Below are 17,853 nucleotides of genomic sequence, written 5' to 3'. Positions count from 1 at the left end.
ACTCTATAGTATGAACATAATATTTACCTGAACTCTATGCTTTATTTTCAACTTGATTTAATAATATTAAAAATATCCTATTTAAAATAATTTTAGACATTTAAAATATTTAGAGTATTTTAAAATACTCGACTCACTTTAAAAATTATCTATTAAATTTAAAACGTAAATTTAAAATTTAAAACGTAAATTGTAACCACCAAAAATAATAAAAAAAAAAAACAGTTAGTCACATATCACGTGCATATTAATCTATAAATAATACACCTCAGCACCGTTACGAAAACTTATCAGGGAGAGGGTGTGACATATTTGACCTACAATGCTGAAAAGCCTGAAGGTGGAATGGCGAAAGGGGGAGGAATGCTTTTCCCACAGAAAGTGGTGCCGCAGAATTTTTTTTTAATTTTTAATTTTTTTTTACTTAATAATTAAGTAAATATTTTTAAATGAATATGTGATTTTTTTTTAAATATTTAAATAGTTTAAAACAATGGTGAAAATAAAAGTAAAAAAAATAATAAAAAGATTTAAAGTGTTCGGATTCAATTTGTACTGTATCTGAGATGAATCTTGGTTATTCCCACCCTTCAACTCTTCTAAACTAGATTTTTTAGTCTTTCAACCAACTAATTTAATCGTTCTATTTTATATTTGAATATATATGAAGTATTAAATGTTATTCTCGTCCGATTAATTAGTTCTTCAAAAGATCCATCAGATTATGATGGAATAAATAATTTGATTAATTAATATTCGATTCTTTCTTCAATTTGGATCGATTGTAGCAATGTCCTTTAACAGAAATAAGTCCTACTAGAACAAGAAATAATAGGTTGTAAGCTAATCACTGCTCATAGAATTACTATCCTCTACTAGAACGAGAAATAATAAAAAGAGAAATAAGTCCATAATTTTAACTTGTAAATAGGTTGTAAGCTAATTACTGCTCATAGAATTAGACCGTCGGTCTCAATGGCAAAAAGGGAAAGTTAAAATCGTGTGGCTATTAGTAGCTTGAACCGTAATTTTAACACAAATGTGAGAGAAAAATATGATACTAGAACAGTCCCGGCAACAAGTTTTAAAAAATAAAGGAAAAACAAAAAAAGACTTGGACATGTTTTAAAAGGACAGCTGCAAACCAGTAAGGCTACATACAGTGGTAGAATGTATAAACGCCGTACAGTTATTTTGAAAAAAAGTAAAATCTAATATTAAAAATTTTATTTTATTTTTGTATAAATCTCGTATTTATTTACTTTTTTTAAAATTATTGTACGATACTTGTACACTCACGATTATAACTATCATTTCTCGATTAACAATATTAATACAGTTCCGACGATAAGTTTTAAAACTGTACTGTACAAATCATTTTATATATATGCAAATTACTGTTACTATTTTTTTATCCAGGTTTAACATAAATGTACCACAGACCAAAATATTATTAGTCCACCAAATTAGACAATACCAGGAAACATTGCAGACAACTAAAGAGAGCTACAACCATGAAATCTTATTGAATTATCGAGGTGAATAAAAGGACAGCTGATAATGCCTAATTTCCCGTAACTGTCAAGGAGAGAGATACATCATTTACTTCCCAATCTAACTAATAAAAACTATGTAAATAATCAGGAAACAAGAATTCTTTTGCACAGGGGGGAACATATTTATAACACTGAACTAATTGTCAACAGCAACGACTTATATGGGTGCTGCACATGTTGTTCTAAAGTGACCTGTCTGATTGCAACGGCTACAATGCACGACTCGCTTCACACGGCCGCGGTCTTCTGCTCGAACTCGCTTCTTTCTTGGTCGTCCAGGTGGCCGAAGTGATTTGGGTGGGTTAATAAGAACTTCAATACTCTTGCTGGCATTTGGATCCCCCTCAGATAACTCTTTCCAAAGAGATTTATCTGGGATGGGATGTATGGTTTGTGAGTATGTTTTGCGATAGGTAGCAACAGTGAAACAGCTCTCAGTAAATCGATGGACGTTCTGCCTGCAAGAGAGGAGTGCTGCCACAGCATGTGCACAAGGCAAACCATACAACTGCCAACCCCGACAAAGGCAGCAACGATTCCGAATGTCAACAATATTTGTTCCTTCATGAGATATGACTTCAAATTCAGCTTCATTAGCACGTAGAACCTGAAATGTGCGAGCACGTTCAAGAGCCTCTGCAACATGCCTCTCTGCAGAAGGAACAAGAATTGATGTCCATTGCATACTGGTTTCTCGGCGTTCATTGAACCAAGTCATTAGCTGCCTTCTGATGCACTCCATCATCTGAATTATTGGAAGCCCAGAGGCCTCTAAAATCCAAGTATTTAATGACTCAACTATGTTGGCTGTTAAATGCCCAAAGCGTGTTCCCTCAAAGTAGGCTGTAGCCCATAATCGAGGGGGGATTCTTCGGATCCAATATGCGGCATCTTGGGAAATCTCTTCTATCTCTAAGACTTTTGCTTCAAATTCAATTACTGTGAGAGCATGAGCAGCCTCCCATAAAAGGTTGACAAGCATTGTGTTATTAAACTCCTTGCGAAAGCTTTCACTCAAGTGACGCATACAAAATCCATGAAATGCAGTTGGAAAATTTGCTTCTACTCCATCAACAATCCCCTTCTGCCTGTCTGACAAAATGGTAAGCCTTGGCATATTTTCAGTATTAATTTCAAGCAGGTTGTGAAGTTCTGATAGAAACCACATCCAATTTTCATCACTCTCCTCATCAACAACACCAAATGCAAGAGGAAACAGGGAGCCATCACCATCAAAACCAGTAGCTAGAAGCAAAGTGCCAAGATACTTGCTTTTCAAATATGTCCTATCAAGCCCAAGAAGTGGTCGACAAGCATTGAGAAAACCGAAAATGGATGCCTGAAATGATATGAAGAGACGCTGAAAGCAGTTATCAGTTGGGTTTCCATAAACAGATGCAATACTCCCCGGGTTTGTCCGTTTCACCTGTTCACAGTATGGTGGAAGCAAGCGATACCCTTCTTCAAAGGATCCACGCATAGCAGCCATGATTCGCTCCTTGCCTCGCCAAGCTTGCTTGTAAGATAAGGTGATACCATGAACCCGATGAATTTCTTCTAGTATCTCCTTTGGCTTGTAATTAGGGTTCTCCTTAAGCCGTTGCTCCACAGAGGTTGCAACCCACTGAACTGAGGCTTGCTGATGGCCAAGATGAGAAATTCCTCCACATGTATGAGCCTCATGGATTGTCCTGATCGTGAAAGTCGGAACCCCTGGAAGCTTTGCAGCGTGAATGCGCCAGGGGCATCCTTCACTAGCACATTTTGCTGTAAAACGGGTTTTGTCAGATTTTATGGTCTGAATTTCAAAGTGAAGTGCAATAGCTGTATCTCTCAATGCTCTTCGACAGCTCTTAACATCGGGGAACTCTTGCCCCACCGACAGTTCATAATTAGGACTAGCAACAATTGAACGAGCCTGGATTACGGGACTGGAACTGACTACAAGTTGGGATTGGTGAATAGTCAGATCTTGTACAGGCTCAATCCCCATTTCCTGGCTTGCATCAATAGCTAGTTCAAGATTCTCATCAAGGTCTTGGTTTTCTGAAACACCAAGTTCATTGTTCTCCAATAAAGCTAATTCATGATTATGTCCAGCAAGAGCCAACTCGTGATCATCATGATCAGGTTTCCGATCCATCCCTAAGTCATTCTCATGACCATAACTGTGACCACCATCCACTTCTTGGTCATGGTCATGCCCTAAGCCCAATTCGTGGTCATGCCCATGTGCTAAAACCAGTTCATGGTCATGGGTCTGTCCCAAACCCAAGTGATGTTCAGGGGCTTCTCCCAATTCCAAATCATGGTTCTGCCCATGCCCCAGATTATGATTGTGGCCTAGCACCAACTGCTGATTCTGCCCATGGCCTAAGTTGTGGCTTTGCCCAAGAATCAAATCATGGTTAGCCATTGACTTAATCAATCACAGTACACCAAAAATAAAAGCACAACTCCTGGCCTCCTGAACAAGCTACCAACTTATAGTTGGGAACAAACACCTTATGATTCACTGAAGAATGCCTGCAAGAAAAACGAACTGTTATAACAATTACATAACACAAGATCTCTTTCATATCCAGTACTGACACTGAGACAAAAATACTGCATATTAAAGAGGCATACCAAACTTTGCAATCCACCCTGAATAACTCTTAAACCTCTTCTACTCATCGAATTTGCAAACACCAGAACAGATAATTCATTTGCAAAATATGTTTTGTTCAATTAGGCTAAATCAAAACATTGAAATCCACCCTTCATAATACTTGCAACTCTTTACTTTTCAAATTTCAAACACCTAAAATTGATAATCCACTCATAAAGAAAGAGCTTTTTTCAACTACACTAAATTAGCCCTGCTCACCAAGACCTCAATTGAAATCAAAACAAGCCTAACAAAAAATCACTAAAAAGAAAAGAACTCCTTTATTGCCATTGCAAACAAGAAGCAAAAAAATAGCAAATGGAAGAGACAGAATAAAACCAAGGGAAAAACCCTCCTGTATTCCATTAACAGCAAGAAGCACCAATAAACATAGCATACAAGCAGCATGTGTAACTGTAACAACCCAGCCCAAATAGTATTAGGGATAGAATGTGAATAATTTTATGTTTTATTATCATTATAAACATGCTATTATTGTTATTATACTATTATATTTTTATCAAATTTTATATCATTAATAAGTTGTTCATTTTAATTTGGATTGTTTTTATTATTATTATTAAAAATGAAGTTAAATGGTTTAGACCTCCGTCACTCTTTCCCTTCTCTTGGATGTGATTATTCGGTGAGTGAGCCGTTACATGGGCTGTAACTGAAGTAATTGGAACGTGTTGAACACTTTTAAAACTCTCCCTCTCCTTCAGAAATGTTCCCAAAAACCGCAGCAGTTTATCATTATCCTCACAAGCACTACTCAGAACTGCAAGGCAGTTCACCGTGAAAACCCACTACCAGCAGAGAACAACACTCAACCACGGCCCCTATACCTCCGCAAACCACCGTAAACAAATCAGAGCACCACCATATGAACAGTCCCCGCATCACACATGCACACAAACCATTCTCGGCATTGTAAGCCTGCACCAACATCCCCATGCCAGATCTCAGCCTCTCCCACATGGTCACAGCAACACGCTTGCACCATCGTGAAACTCTCTCCATGACGGTCAATCCAGAGCAAGCCGACATTTTCCAATCACCATGAACCACCATTGCCACCCACGTGAGCCACCATGGCACGTCCACAAGCCCCTGTTCTTTCTCCATCATGTCTCTCGGTCTCCTTGTCTCGGGTTGCACCACATGAACGAGCATCAGCCACTAACGGCTGCTCAACCACACCAGAAATGACCACCACAAGCCACCCTCACTGCTTGACAGCAAACGGAAACCGACATCACCCATTGATAAATGTGATTTTTATTTATGAAAAGTGTCAGTTTTTTGTCAATTCTATTGATTTTATTTTATTTCTATATAATTTTCTTTATTTTCTTAGATTTAAAGGAATGAGACGATTTAGTGCGAAAGGAGAACATTTTAGTACAAAGGATGAGATTACAAATCCAAACCGACGAGAGGCGACGAAATCTGAAGAGAGCCAAGGAGAGATTTAGACGAGGAAACTCAATGGCGACCAGAATTGGCGACAAGAATTAGGCAATGAGCGAGATATTTTTCCTCCTGGGCAAGAAGACTTGGCGACAAGTCTCCGGGAAGTTAGATTGGGCGATCAGTCTAACCGACCAACCTAAACAACATCGTGGGAAACAACTAGCAAAGAGTTTGAAAGTAATTTTGATCAAGAAAAAGAGAGAGAAATCACAGAAGGAATCCAAACAAAGTCCAAGTTTGGAATACACTAGGAGACAACCTGGATATGCTTGCATGTTTCGATCATAACTTTCTACTCACATATCCAATGGATGCGATTCTAGATGGATTGGAAAACTATCTTAAAGGGCTACAACTTTGTCTCTAATAAGGATTTATGAATTCTGACTTATGAAGTGCGTACAAGGTTGCCAATATAAGTCCTAAAAGTTAGGCAAAATTTTAGGCGGAAATCATGAAAATGATTAGGGCTTCTTTTCTACCCTATATAAGCATATCATCAGCACAAAATTAGGAAAGTTTGAGTTTTAGAGTCCAATATTCCAGAGTTTATTCTTTAAGTTTCTTTCAAGGAGGAGGATCTGGGGAGCAGAGGAAAGAGCCGCATGCTTCATCAACTGACTCCAACGAAGAACACTAGTTTTATTCTTTTTCTTTTTAGTTTTATTATGAACTAATTTTATTTTTTAGAACTTTGATGTAGTCTAATATTCGACACACAATTAAGTTATTTTATTTTCAATATTTCAATGATTGAGTGTTTATTATTTGTTCTTAACACTTGCAATTTTTTAGCTAATTTTTGTTCGATCCATTGAATTGCAATGAGACTGAGAGATGATTTGTGATTAGAGCTCTAGGATTAAGCATCATTAGTTGAGCAAAAGTAGAAATACTTTACTGCGATTAGTGCGATTTTCAAGAAAAATTCAAAGAACTTAACTAGTCTCCAATTAGTTAAATTCATATAGAGATATGGAGTTATTAATTGGAGATATTTTTAGTATTGTTCGAGAGAAAATATTGAAGAATTAAGGGATTTTTATCATCAACTTGGGATAATTGGAATTCTATAATAAGAAAGAATAAATCCACATATCACTTGGGATAACCGAAAGAGAGCCCACATGCGTGAACCCAAGGTATCCATCCACATCTCACCGAAAACCACCCAGACAACCACAGTAACTACCGGTTGTTTCACTCCCATCAACCTCACACTTTTTCGATAAGGTCATGTCGATCTCTCTCTTTTCTCAACAGTTTTCTCAGCCTAACAGAGTCTGAAACTATTTATGTCACCATAGAAGTTCTCGCCACCGTTGACCGTGGCAGCCACCATGATTTTGACTCCGGCCATCTCTGGTTCTGTCGCACGTTTCTTCTCCCTCAATGGGTTTCGGCCCTGTAATCGCACGACTTTTCCTCTCCAATGCTTTTTGATTTCATAAGCAGACTTTCTTTTGTTTTAGGTGCTGTTTGAATAATGAGTTAAGATGAGATAAGTTGATATGAAAGTTGAAAGTTGAATAGAATATTATAAGAATATTATTTTTTAATATTATTATTGTTTTGGGATTTGAAAAAATTAAATTGTTTATTATATTTCGTGTGGAAATTTATGAAAGTTGTAATGATGAGATAAGATAAGATGAAACATTTTCACCATTCAAATGGGGCCTTAGTCTTCTAGAAATGCACCCACACATTAAAGATTTTTACAAAAATGCCCTTTAATACTTTGCCATGTAGTTGTCCCGTACAATACATTGAAGATTATTTTTAGTGTTATTACGTTGCTGCCCTTGGTATGTAACCCATGGCAGATTATGTCTTGGACTTGGGCTGGACTTGGTTTTTATTGGACTTATGTTTTGATTTAAGTTCACGTTGAAACGATACTAATTTAAACTTGTAACTTATCTTTAGCTTAAATTTTATGTTAGGCTTGGTTTTATATATTTCAGAAAATTATTATAATATGTTAAGTTGGGCTTAGTAAATGAATAAATATGTTAGTCCAGAAACTCAATTTTACAGAAAATATTTAAGGGTTTTTAAATTAAAATAGTAAGCATTAAACTATAATAATAGTTTACAAGAATTTTAATATTAAGTATCATTATGTCTATTTTATGAACTAAATATTTCCACCGTTATTTTATAGATTCAGATAAAACTATATTTCTTAGTAGATTATATTTGAAAGACTAGATATGATATTATTGTTTAAATAATTATATGATATTAGTAGTTATTAATTTTAGTATATACCTGAATATTTTATTAGATTAAATTCTCTAGTATGTATTTAATTAAGTAGAATATTCGACATGCTTTTCTAGAAGCGTTAGTGACGATTAGTACTTCGTTTAGGTGTCGAGTTACAAAATGAAATTCAGGAAGCAGCGCAACTAGGTAAGTAGCTTGATCATAAATTAGGATTAGCACGTTCGTTAATCTAGATAGATTATTATTATAGTTAGTTCTTTGTGAGCCAATTTTTATGTACCGCGCATGTTACGATATAATATATATATATATATATGCAAGCATGTCACTCATCGTAGCACACGATCATGTTCAGTTTCCGCATCATGTTCAGATTTCGCATTTTACAGTTACCTATGTTATTATGTATTTATGCATCTCACGTTGCATAAGACATGTAAACTTTCTCGAGTTCAAGGGCAAGATAAGATCAGATCAGTTTAATCAGATTACCATTTAGATGCATGGTACCAATGCAGATTCAGGGTGGATGTGCAAGTCACAGACTCGAACGTGATCCATCATAGTATGTCTGAATAATACTCAGAGGCTCCCCTTGTGGCTGTTGGATGTGGGGCCATTGCACAACCTTGTATACAGAGTTAAGTGTGTTGGCCAGTCAGATAAATCGGATCATTCAGTTTATTCAGATAATTCAAGACAATTCATGCATAGCATAAGCATCAGTATGAAATGTTATGAATTTTAGTTCTTAGGATAAAAAATTTTATGAAAATCCTTACGTTTACCATGTTTACATTGTGATTAGAGGTGTAATCGGTTCGGTCCAGTCCGGTCCAGTACAATCTGGGGGGAGTGACGGACCAAAAAATTCAATCCATCATTTTTGCCGGACTGGACCGTTAGCTATTAGTCCGATTTAGTCCATGAACATTTTTTTCATTGTATATAAATATGGTTAATGAAATTAAGTGATTTCTTTAACATTTTATATATGATTAATGAATATTAAATAATTACATTGTATATATGATTAATGATGATCCCTTAAATGAAAATTACTAATTAATTTATACATCTACTATATAAAATAATATATTATATATATAAATTTTTTAAAAATATATATACATTAGGTCAGTCTCAATCCGGTCCGATCCAAAAAAACCACACCTCGAGGCCAGCCAATAAGACTATCGGTGGTCCGATCGGTTTTCCGGTCCGGTCCTCTTACAGCCCTAATTGTGATGAGTTTCTTACTGAACATTTGACTCATTTTAATTTTATTTCATGTTTTTAACCACCCAAGTGAAGATGATGATGAGTACCAGCAAGCGAGTCAGGCTTAGATGGAGCAATCGATTTAGTTCCAGATTTTATTTATTTAATTATGAAATCTCTTGCCTAACTTTATTTACGTATGTATGTGACATTTCTAACCTAAAGAAAGGGGGTGTTACAGAAACAAAGGCACACGCAGACTGCTTAAAGTACGCTTTTACCATGAAACAACAAAACAAACTGAACAAGCCAACATCAACCAATCACTTTTTTACAAAGAAATAATTGCAGATCTCCAAATACAAAAGTGCTTTAAGATCAAAGTCTCTCTTTTCACTTGCACATTTATTCTAAAACTCTTGTCATACAAATCTGGACATGAGAAGAAACTACACAGCAAAAAAGAGAGGGAGAGAGAAGAAACTCAAGATACATCAAACCAATTGCCTTAACCAAATTAGCTATCATCTTCGGGTTGCAGAGAACATGTTAGAAAACAAAAACTAATTCTAAAATTAAAACTTATGCACCATTTAATTATAAGATGTGATGAGATAAAAGTTTAAAGTTTAATAAAATATTATTTTTATTTGGAATTTGAAAAAATTGAATAGTTTATTATATTTTGTATAAGAATTTGAAAAAAATTGTAATGATTATATAAAATGAGTCTCACCCCATCTTGGTAACCAAACCAGGCCTTAGAATTTGTGCAGTTTAAAAAAAAAAACTAAGCCCTCCAGCTCCCGTGGTAAACCAACTAGCCTCAAAAGGAACACACTTTAACAGAAACCAAATCACACTCACCGCGAAAAACAACGACTAAACACAAATCAACAGCCCAAACACAAAAATATCACGAACAAAAATACAACTCATTATACAAAATCTCAAAACAATGAAATTTAAAGGAAAAAGAAATACCTTGACTCGTGGAAACCTTATGCCAAATCCAAAATTACATCTTCAGAAGCACTGAACACATTAAAACGGGAACTGAATCTCCCTCAAAACCACGAAAACAGAAGCCAGGACACTCGAATCCATAGATCCAAACAAGAATTGGGAACTAGGGGTAGGAAGAAAGTGAGAAAAACGAAGAGGAAAATTTTGAAAGGGAAACGATGAAATTTGAAAACCAGGGGTAAGGGGGAAATTTGGCGGGTAACGGGAGAAAATCGGAAATTGGGTGAGAGGAAGGGCAAGATGGAGAGGTGAGAGAGGAAGGGTTTGGATTTGGAAGGGCAGAAGAGGAAGAGAGTATTCGGGTTGAGAAGGGAAAATTACAGATTTGGAGGCGAGGATAGAGAGGGGGTATTTTAGGGAGAATTATTTATAATACATGAGGTAAAATAAACTAAATTTTGTGCTTTTATTTTTTAGCTACAATTTTTTTTTTTTTTTTTGATAATTTTTTTCGACTTTCTAGCCGTTAGTATCGCGTCATTCGTAAGGGTGTATGTATCTCGTGGGATCGAGCTAACTCGTTTAGGAACCTAATTACATGTAGTTTGTCTTAAATTAAATTATCTTTATACTTTTTAACTGAGTCTATTGAATTATGTTTGAGTATTGAATTAAGTTGAGTTGAGTTGAGTTGAGTTGAATTTTTTATAAATAGTAATGAGTTGAGTATATGGAGTAAGTTATGTGGAGTCCATCTAAACTAAAAAAAGATGTGTTTGAATATTAAGATAAATTTTGTGTTATTTATGAAAAATTGAAAAAAGTTATGAGTCTCACGTATAAAAATGTACTGAGTTGAAAAAATTTGCGAATCTCACATGTAAGAAAGTTTTGAGTTGAGATGAGTTTAATAATTTGAAAGTTAAATGTTAGATTTAATTTAAAATTAGATTAAACGAAATTGATCTCAGTTGAATCTTACAACTAAACGAGACATTACTCTCCATAATTTAAAGAATAATCAAATTATTCTCTCCATCCAAAATTTTCAAATAACCGTTAGAAATGCCAAATCAACTTATATCCTCATTGAATGTGTCTTTAACCGCTCACGTGTGTGCCACTTTCTAAAACAAGAAACCTTAATTTCATATGAAAAGTAAGAAGTTACTTAGATGGTTTGTTTTCAGATATGAGATGATATGAGATGAGATTAAAGTTAAAAAGTTAAATAAAATATTGTTAGAATATATATATTTTAATATTATTTTTGTTTTAAAATTTGAAAAACTTGAATTATTTATTTTATTTTATATAAATATTTAAAAAATTATAATGATAATGTGAGATGAAATGAGATATTTTTTAAAAACAAACAAGACCCTAAAAGTCTCAAAAACAAAAACAAAAATATAAAATATTTTAATCTTATTAAGATTGTGTCTAGATAGTGAGGTATTTTCATATATTTTATTAATAGTAATAAAAAATAAATAGTAAAAAAATAATAATAAAATATTAAATAATAATAAAAAATATATAATAAATAAATAATAAATAATAATAAAATATTCTTATGGGTAAAATTAAGCTTAAAACAAACTCGAATGGGATGCAGAGGATTCTGATGGAGGGAGCCATTACGGATATGGCTCGTGATGGCCATCAGGGTGGCCCAACGAGGACCACGTGGCGGAGGGATTACGTTTTTCTTTTCTTTTATATATTTTAAAAGTGAGGGAGTAATCTATCTAAAAGTCAAATTATAGGGACTGTTTTACTATTTAGCTCGTGAACATACACATAAAGCTAGACCTTTTGTAGTTTACTTTTATTTTTAAAAACATTTTCGATTTTTATTTTTATTTTACGTTACAAGTAGCATAATTTTGTTGATGATGACGTGGCTTATAAGCCACATGGCAAGGACTCTGTTAGTCAATCTAACTGCATGCTATTTTACATAAAATTGTAAAAGAAATTTTGTATATATCATAAAAAAATATTCTAACCACAAAAAAATTACACAAAATTATACCTACAAACTTATGTGACTTGATGTAATGCATCAGATTGTAAAGTTACTTTTATTATAAAGTAGATCTAACAGATTTTATGAAGTCACATCAGCTTGTAGATTTATTTTGTATAATCTTTTTATATTTGTAGCAATTCTTATATATCATTACTCATTTTTAATTTGAGGTAAAATAATAATGAATGAAAAAAAATCTATTCATCATCCTCTTATCATCTCATGATGTGATATTAGATGATAGGTTTATAAGTGAATTATAATAAATAATCTCTAATCATTTAATGACACATCATAGAATGATGAGAGGATGATGAAAATTGGGATGATGAATAGCATTACTTGAATATAAGTTTTGTGTGATGATTTTAATATAAAGATGTGGATAACTAAATTAAAGCTTGAAAGGGTTGCATTCATTATATCCTCACCCAACGGGTCTCTTAACGATAGGAATCATACCCAAGCAATTGTTGAGATTAATACCCTAATAATTCAACTTAAGTGACCTTTTGCAATGATGTTTTATTTAAAAAATTATTTATTTTGTCTAAGATTGTTCAATAATCTTTTGTACCCTTTGGTACTTATTTCACTATGGTTAACTAATTTTGCTCATGCTTCTTATTTTTAATTTCTAGCTGAACCATCAAAATTTTTTTAAAAATATTGAAAGTAATTGAGTGAATTATTAACAACTCAATAAGCAGTGAACATATACTAATGTGTAAATATGAACTAGTTACAAAATGTAGAACAAAGTAGAATACCAAAATAACATAGCGATAATTTAGGAAACATTAATTTACAATAGTACGATATAAATATATATATATATGTGTGTGTGTGTGTGATATAAGTCCTTTGGCATAAGCATAACAGAAGAACATAATAATAGAACGAATTTTATGTTTAACCCTCGTAGTAGGGTTGTGCAAACTCCGCGGCCAACTGATATCGTTGTAATCAATCCGAGCTGAGTCGAGATTTTGGGTTATCGAGTTGAGCTAAACTCAAATAATTCGAGTTCGAGTTCGAGTTTGAGCTCGAGCTGATCAAACACGAGCTCGAGCCAAGTTGAGTTATTTATCGATTTTTATTTGTACTCTATAACAAGCCTAAGCCGAATCGAGCCGAGTCGAGTCGAGTTATTATTCAGGTTTTGTTTGTACTCTTATATATACTTTTTGAATAAATTGAAATTGAAAATACCAAATTACAAAACAAAATATTAAATCTAATGAAATTTTTACAATTAATATATAAACCTTATATTGAACTATAAAATTATAACATCTTTCTAAATACATTTCATATATGGTTATACACTGTAGTATATAATGAAACTACCAAGTCCTATATACTAACTATTACACATTATAAAATATATACTATAATTAATCACTTAAGTACTTAATTAACTAACATATAATTATGAACTATATTCAATATATAGGTATAAATGATTAGGCATAAGTAATTAAGTTACATACTGCATATTTCGTTAGAAAGGTAACTATGCTTATGTTATTAAATTTAATATGTATAGAAGGATGTATATGTGTGTGTATAAGAATACTAATATATAGCAATAAGAGAAATGCTTGGGGTCCCGAGCATTTCTACTAATACCTTCTTCCTTTCTTTTTCTTTTTTTTTTCTTTTACTTAGTAATTAAGTAAGTATTTTTTAATAATGTTGTGATTTTTTTTTAAATGTTTAAGGATATAAAAATATGTATGGAAAAAAAATCATTTAGCCTTATCTAGACATTTTGTCCCACTACACCATCGGTGGATGTAACACTACTAATAGAAATAAATTATATATATTCAATGATTTATGGACGAGCTATAATCGAGTAGAGCTAATAAGCTGAGTCAGGCATGAACGAGTAAGCCTTAACAAGTTTTAACCAAATCAAGTCGAGTTTAATCGAGAATGTATCATTTACTAGTCAGCGGGTTTCTGCTTTCATGATTGAGCTCTTTTTTCACGAGTCGAGGTCGGTTTGAGTTTAGTCGAGCGAGTATCGGGTGAGTAATCATATGGACTGGTTCATATACAGCCTTACCTACTGAGCAGAAACAAAATGTGAAATCTTTCCCTTTTAAGCTACGCCGAGTGTGCACACAAAAAAAACACGTAAAAAATCACCTTGTCTCCAAAGTGGGTGCACCAAAAACAGATATGCTAGTACCAACACAATAATAAAGGCCACATTTTTACAGCCACGGTAAGGTCGGGACGGAAGTAGAAATAGAATGTCATACCAGAGAGTTTTCAAATGCAATATCATATCATAACAAGCCTGAATAAACAAAGTGTTAGCATTGTATGCAGAAGTCACACTCCATCTAAAAGGTCACATCCTGAGTGGCTCTACAATGAAAGGTAAAGGTGCGACAAGCCATTTCATATGGATTCAAAAGTATGGCCCAATGCCACGTGGAGAACCCTCGTTCAATGAAAGACTGGGGAGTTGGCAGACCGTAGGTTGTGCAAACTATACCTTGGTAACCTGTCTCTGTCATCCAGCAGTATGATAAGACAAGGGTGAGAGACTCCTACGTAAGCAAATCTGAACTCAAAGATATGGTCTTTAAAGGACCTAGATGTAGGATAGGATCTCACCTTTAAGACCTTATTTACTAAAAAGCTTATGATCAACTATTGCAGAGAGAAAGAGAGGGTGGACGAGAGAACTTCCAACTTAAAAAGGTATGTTAGCTTTTAAGATTGTGCTGGATAATGTGGCCGTGAATGTTATGTGTAAGAGGTATTGCATTACTTCTATAACTCTCCCCCCCCCCTCAATTCTACAAGCATAAATGCGTTTTTAGCTATATTTACTCACTGATTCTCATGCTTTCAATGTTTTCCATGTTTTAACTATTTTCTATACCTGACGCTAAAACCCTGTGTGAAAATCTTGGATATCGGTGTGTGTGTGTGTGTGTGTGAGAGAGAGAGAGAGAGAGAGAGAGAGAGATGAAGAGAGCGTAGCATGAGTTTCTGTTCATGGTACGGAATGAAGAATTTTTCAGGATTATTACGTGAAACGTTTCCACGTACTTTATAGTCAGGATGTGGGATCCCCCGGTGTATCACGGGCTAGTGTCTTTGAATTGATTGCAACCGGGTAGAGTAGCATCCTTGGGGCAACAAGTTTCTCTATTTGTGTGCCTATGAGCAAGTATTTGTGTGACAAGCAATCGTGTGAAGAAAGAACGATACTTGGCCTAAATAGACGAAATATTTGTTTTTTTTGTTTTTACATATTTTTTTACTTAATTTTTAGCTTGCACGTTGGTCGGGTGGGAGTGATTCCCCAAGCCAGATGATGAAGTGATTTCCCTTGCTTGGCATTTTATGCATTGAGACTATATATGATGAGAATCCATACGATGTGATAGGATGAATTTTACGTGCTTGAGAAGATGGTGATTCCTCACCTCGATGATACATACATACATATATATATATATATATATACACACTTGAACTTTGCAAATAGGGTAATTTCTTAGAGGGTGATTCATCTCCATATTTATATACTTGTGTTTTACTTAGTAGGTGATTCGTCGCTATAACTATAAATGCATGTGTTTTTCTTAGAGGGTGATTCCTCGCCACGCACAAATACACGTGTTCATAGGTGTTTACATGAAATTGTGCATTACATCTTCATGCGCATTGTCTCTCATCTCTCATTAGCAGTCTTGTCATAGTTGTTTAAGTTTAACATACATATGATTTCGTTTATTAGAATCATAGACTATGATGTAGAGTTAGCCCTATGAGAGGTACCCGAGGAAGAAGAACCGAACCCATCCAAGGAATAGCAATGAAAACCTGTAACAGCCCACCATAAATTCAACGAATGAATTTATTTAGGCTTTAAGAACCTCGTAAAAACCACAAAAATATTTCACGAATTAACCAATCGCTCAGATTTTAGTATGTCAGCATAGTGAGTCTTACTACTCAAAATGATGCCAAAAATGTAATTTTATATATTTGAAGTACTTAGGAGTGTGAGAATTAGGAACGGTTTGCGCCATTAGTCGCAAGTGAATATTTAGGATTTTATGTCATGATAAAAAGATTTACATTTTCCGGACAACAATTGTTTGAAAACACGTTTTGAATTGTTCGAGGTACACGAGTTGAATTTTGTGAAATAAAGTACGCTTATAGTTTTATATGAACATTTAGGATTTTATGGTGCAAATTTATTTTCACCATTTTTTGAGTGAATAGTGACCCTTTATAAGCGTCATGTGGCACTCAGTCCTGTGCTTTCAAGATCACAATGTGGAATGTCCAAATTAGGCTAGGAAAGTTTTATTTGGACACTTGGTGAATAGTATTGGACACTTGATACTAAGAAGAACCATGAGATAGAAATGTAAAGGAAATCAAGTTTTGCAATCGTGTCACCTAAACAAAACCCTATTCCATTTAACCATCCAATTTGTGCCAAACCAAAAAGGATTTCAACCGTAATGAAACTCTAATTACTTGAATCCAATTGAAACCCCATAATTTTGGTGAAAACCAAAACCATAAATGGTTTACCCAAACTCCAAATTTTGCCTCCATACCCTAATTGAACCCAGTTTTAGTTTAATGTTTAATCACTTGATTAAGACACTTCTAAATGTAATTAACAACTAAAATTCATTTTATTACATCTTTATTTTATTTTTTAAACGTTGGTATTTTTATTGGACCAAGAGAAATTAGATTTGAGCTTAATAGCAACCCAATTCTCAACCAAACCCCATTGAAACCCTTAATGGAATCACATTCAGTTAAGCCCCACGAAATTGAACCACCAAGGCAATGCTTATATAGGAAGTTTCTCCTCTGCCATGGTAGCCTTTTCACTGTCCAAATTAGCCCCAAATAGTGGTTGATGGGAAGACCAAAAGTCACCCCACCACCATCCTTCACAAGGAAGCGTCCTTTGCTAAAAACCATGTGCAGTAGCACATGGTATTACCCATGGTTTTGGGTAACACCCCATTACTCAAAGTGTCTGTTCCTATCATCCCGCCAGACGTTTAAGAGTCGTCCATGTCCATTCACCTTGCATTTGGTTACTTTTTAAACCTTTTCTTGGAGCGAACACTAGAGGAGCTCTCGGATAATTTTTTCGACTTACCTTGCTCGGCATTTTTAAAGTTGTTGCAAGTGTTTTCTTGCTAATTACTATTCCCTAAGTTTTTTTCTCTTCGAGTCTAGTTTCGGTTGATATATTGCTTGTAAATTCGCATGGTCATTTAATAGATCATTTTGGGCAATAAACTAAACAGTGTGTGATTCTTTGAATTTTTTTTTATAGTGTTCTTGACAAGATCTTGGTGTAATATTTTTATAGTTTATATTTAACATGCTAATATACAATTTTGATAAAGTTTTGTTGCATGTTATAAGTTTTTTATAAGAGTTTTGCTAATATCTAAAAGGTTGAAAACTGATTTTGTTTTGAATAAGCTTAGGTATTTTATTGTGAAAGCATGCTCCAATGGCTTTGATATTCATATATAATATTACTAGGATCTTGATCTACATGTTAGGATGTTATTTTGAGGATTTATGATGTTGATTTTAAAGATATGAATTTTTATGCATTGAAAGGTCTGGTTAGGTCTTGTATTTGAGGTTCTCAGATTAATCTATGGTTTTTTTGCAATTTTGCCATGTAATCT

The 17,853-nt window shown here is 34.1% G+C and overlaps 1 protein-coding gene across 7 annotated transcripts; it reads right to left on the bottom strand.

Annotated features, from left to right (window-relative positions):
• Positions 1 to 1,497: 1,497 nt before the first annotated feature.
• LOC121262640 lies at positions 1,498 to 10,498 on the bottom strand. Of its 7 annotated transcripts, none has more exons than XM_041165201.1 (3): positions 10,120 to 10,498; positions 8,407 to 8,542; positions 1,498 to 4,082 (listed from the first exon to the last, which is right to left on the bottom strand). In XM_041165201.1, the coding sequence occupies exon 3, from the start codon at positions 3,970 to 3,972 to the stop codon at positions 1,714 to 1,716; it is 2,259 nt and encodes a 752-aa protein (XP_041021135.1). In that variant the 5' UTR covers positions 3,973 to 4,082; positions 8,407 to 8,542; positions 10,120 to 10,498; the 3' UTR covers positions 1,498 to 1,713. The 7 variants fall into 7 exon arrangements, with proteins under 7 accessions (XP_041021135.1, XP_041021139.1, XP_041021136.1 ...); XM_041165205.1 differs by having other exon boundaries at positions 1,498 to 4,098; positions 8,425 to 8,542; XM_041165202.1 differs by having other exon boundaries at positions 8,425 to 8,542.
• Positions 10,499 to 17,853: the final 7,355 nt, after the last annotated feature.

The sequence above is a fragment of the Juglans microcarpa x Juglans regia genome, chromosome 4S, assembly GCF_004785595.1.
Source record: "Juglans microcarpa x Juglans regia isolate MS1-56 chromosome 4S, Jm3101_v1.0, whole genome shotgun sequence".
NCBI lineage: Eukaryota > Viridiplantae > Streptophyta > Magnoliopsida > Fagales > Juglandaceae > Juglans > Juglans microcarpa x Juglans regia.
The sequence above is the reverse complement of the archived record's forward strand: the minus strand, read 5'-3'. Positions and strand labels throughout refer to the sequence as shown.

What these genes read in the sequence shown, in the direction of transcription:
- LOC121262640 (XM_041165201.1), bottom strand. Translation starts at nt 3,972, where the DNA reads ATGGCTAACCATGATTTGATTCTTGGGCAAAGCCACAACTTAGGCCAT.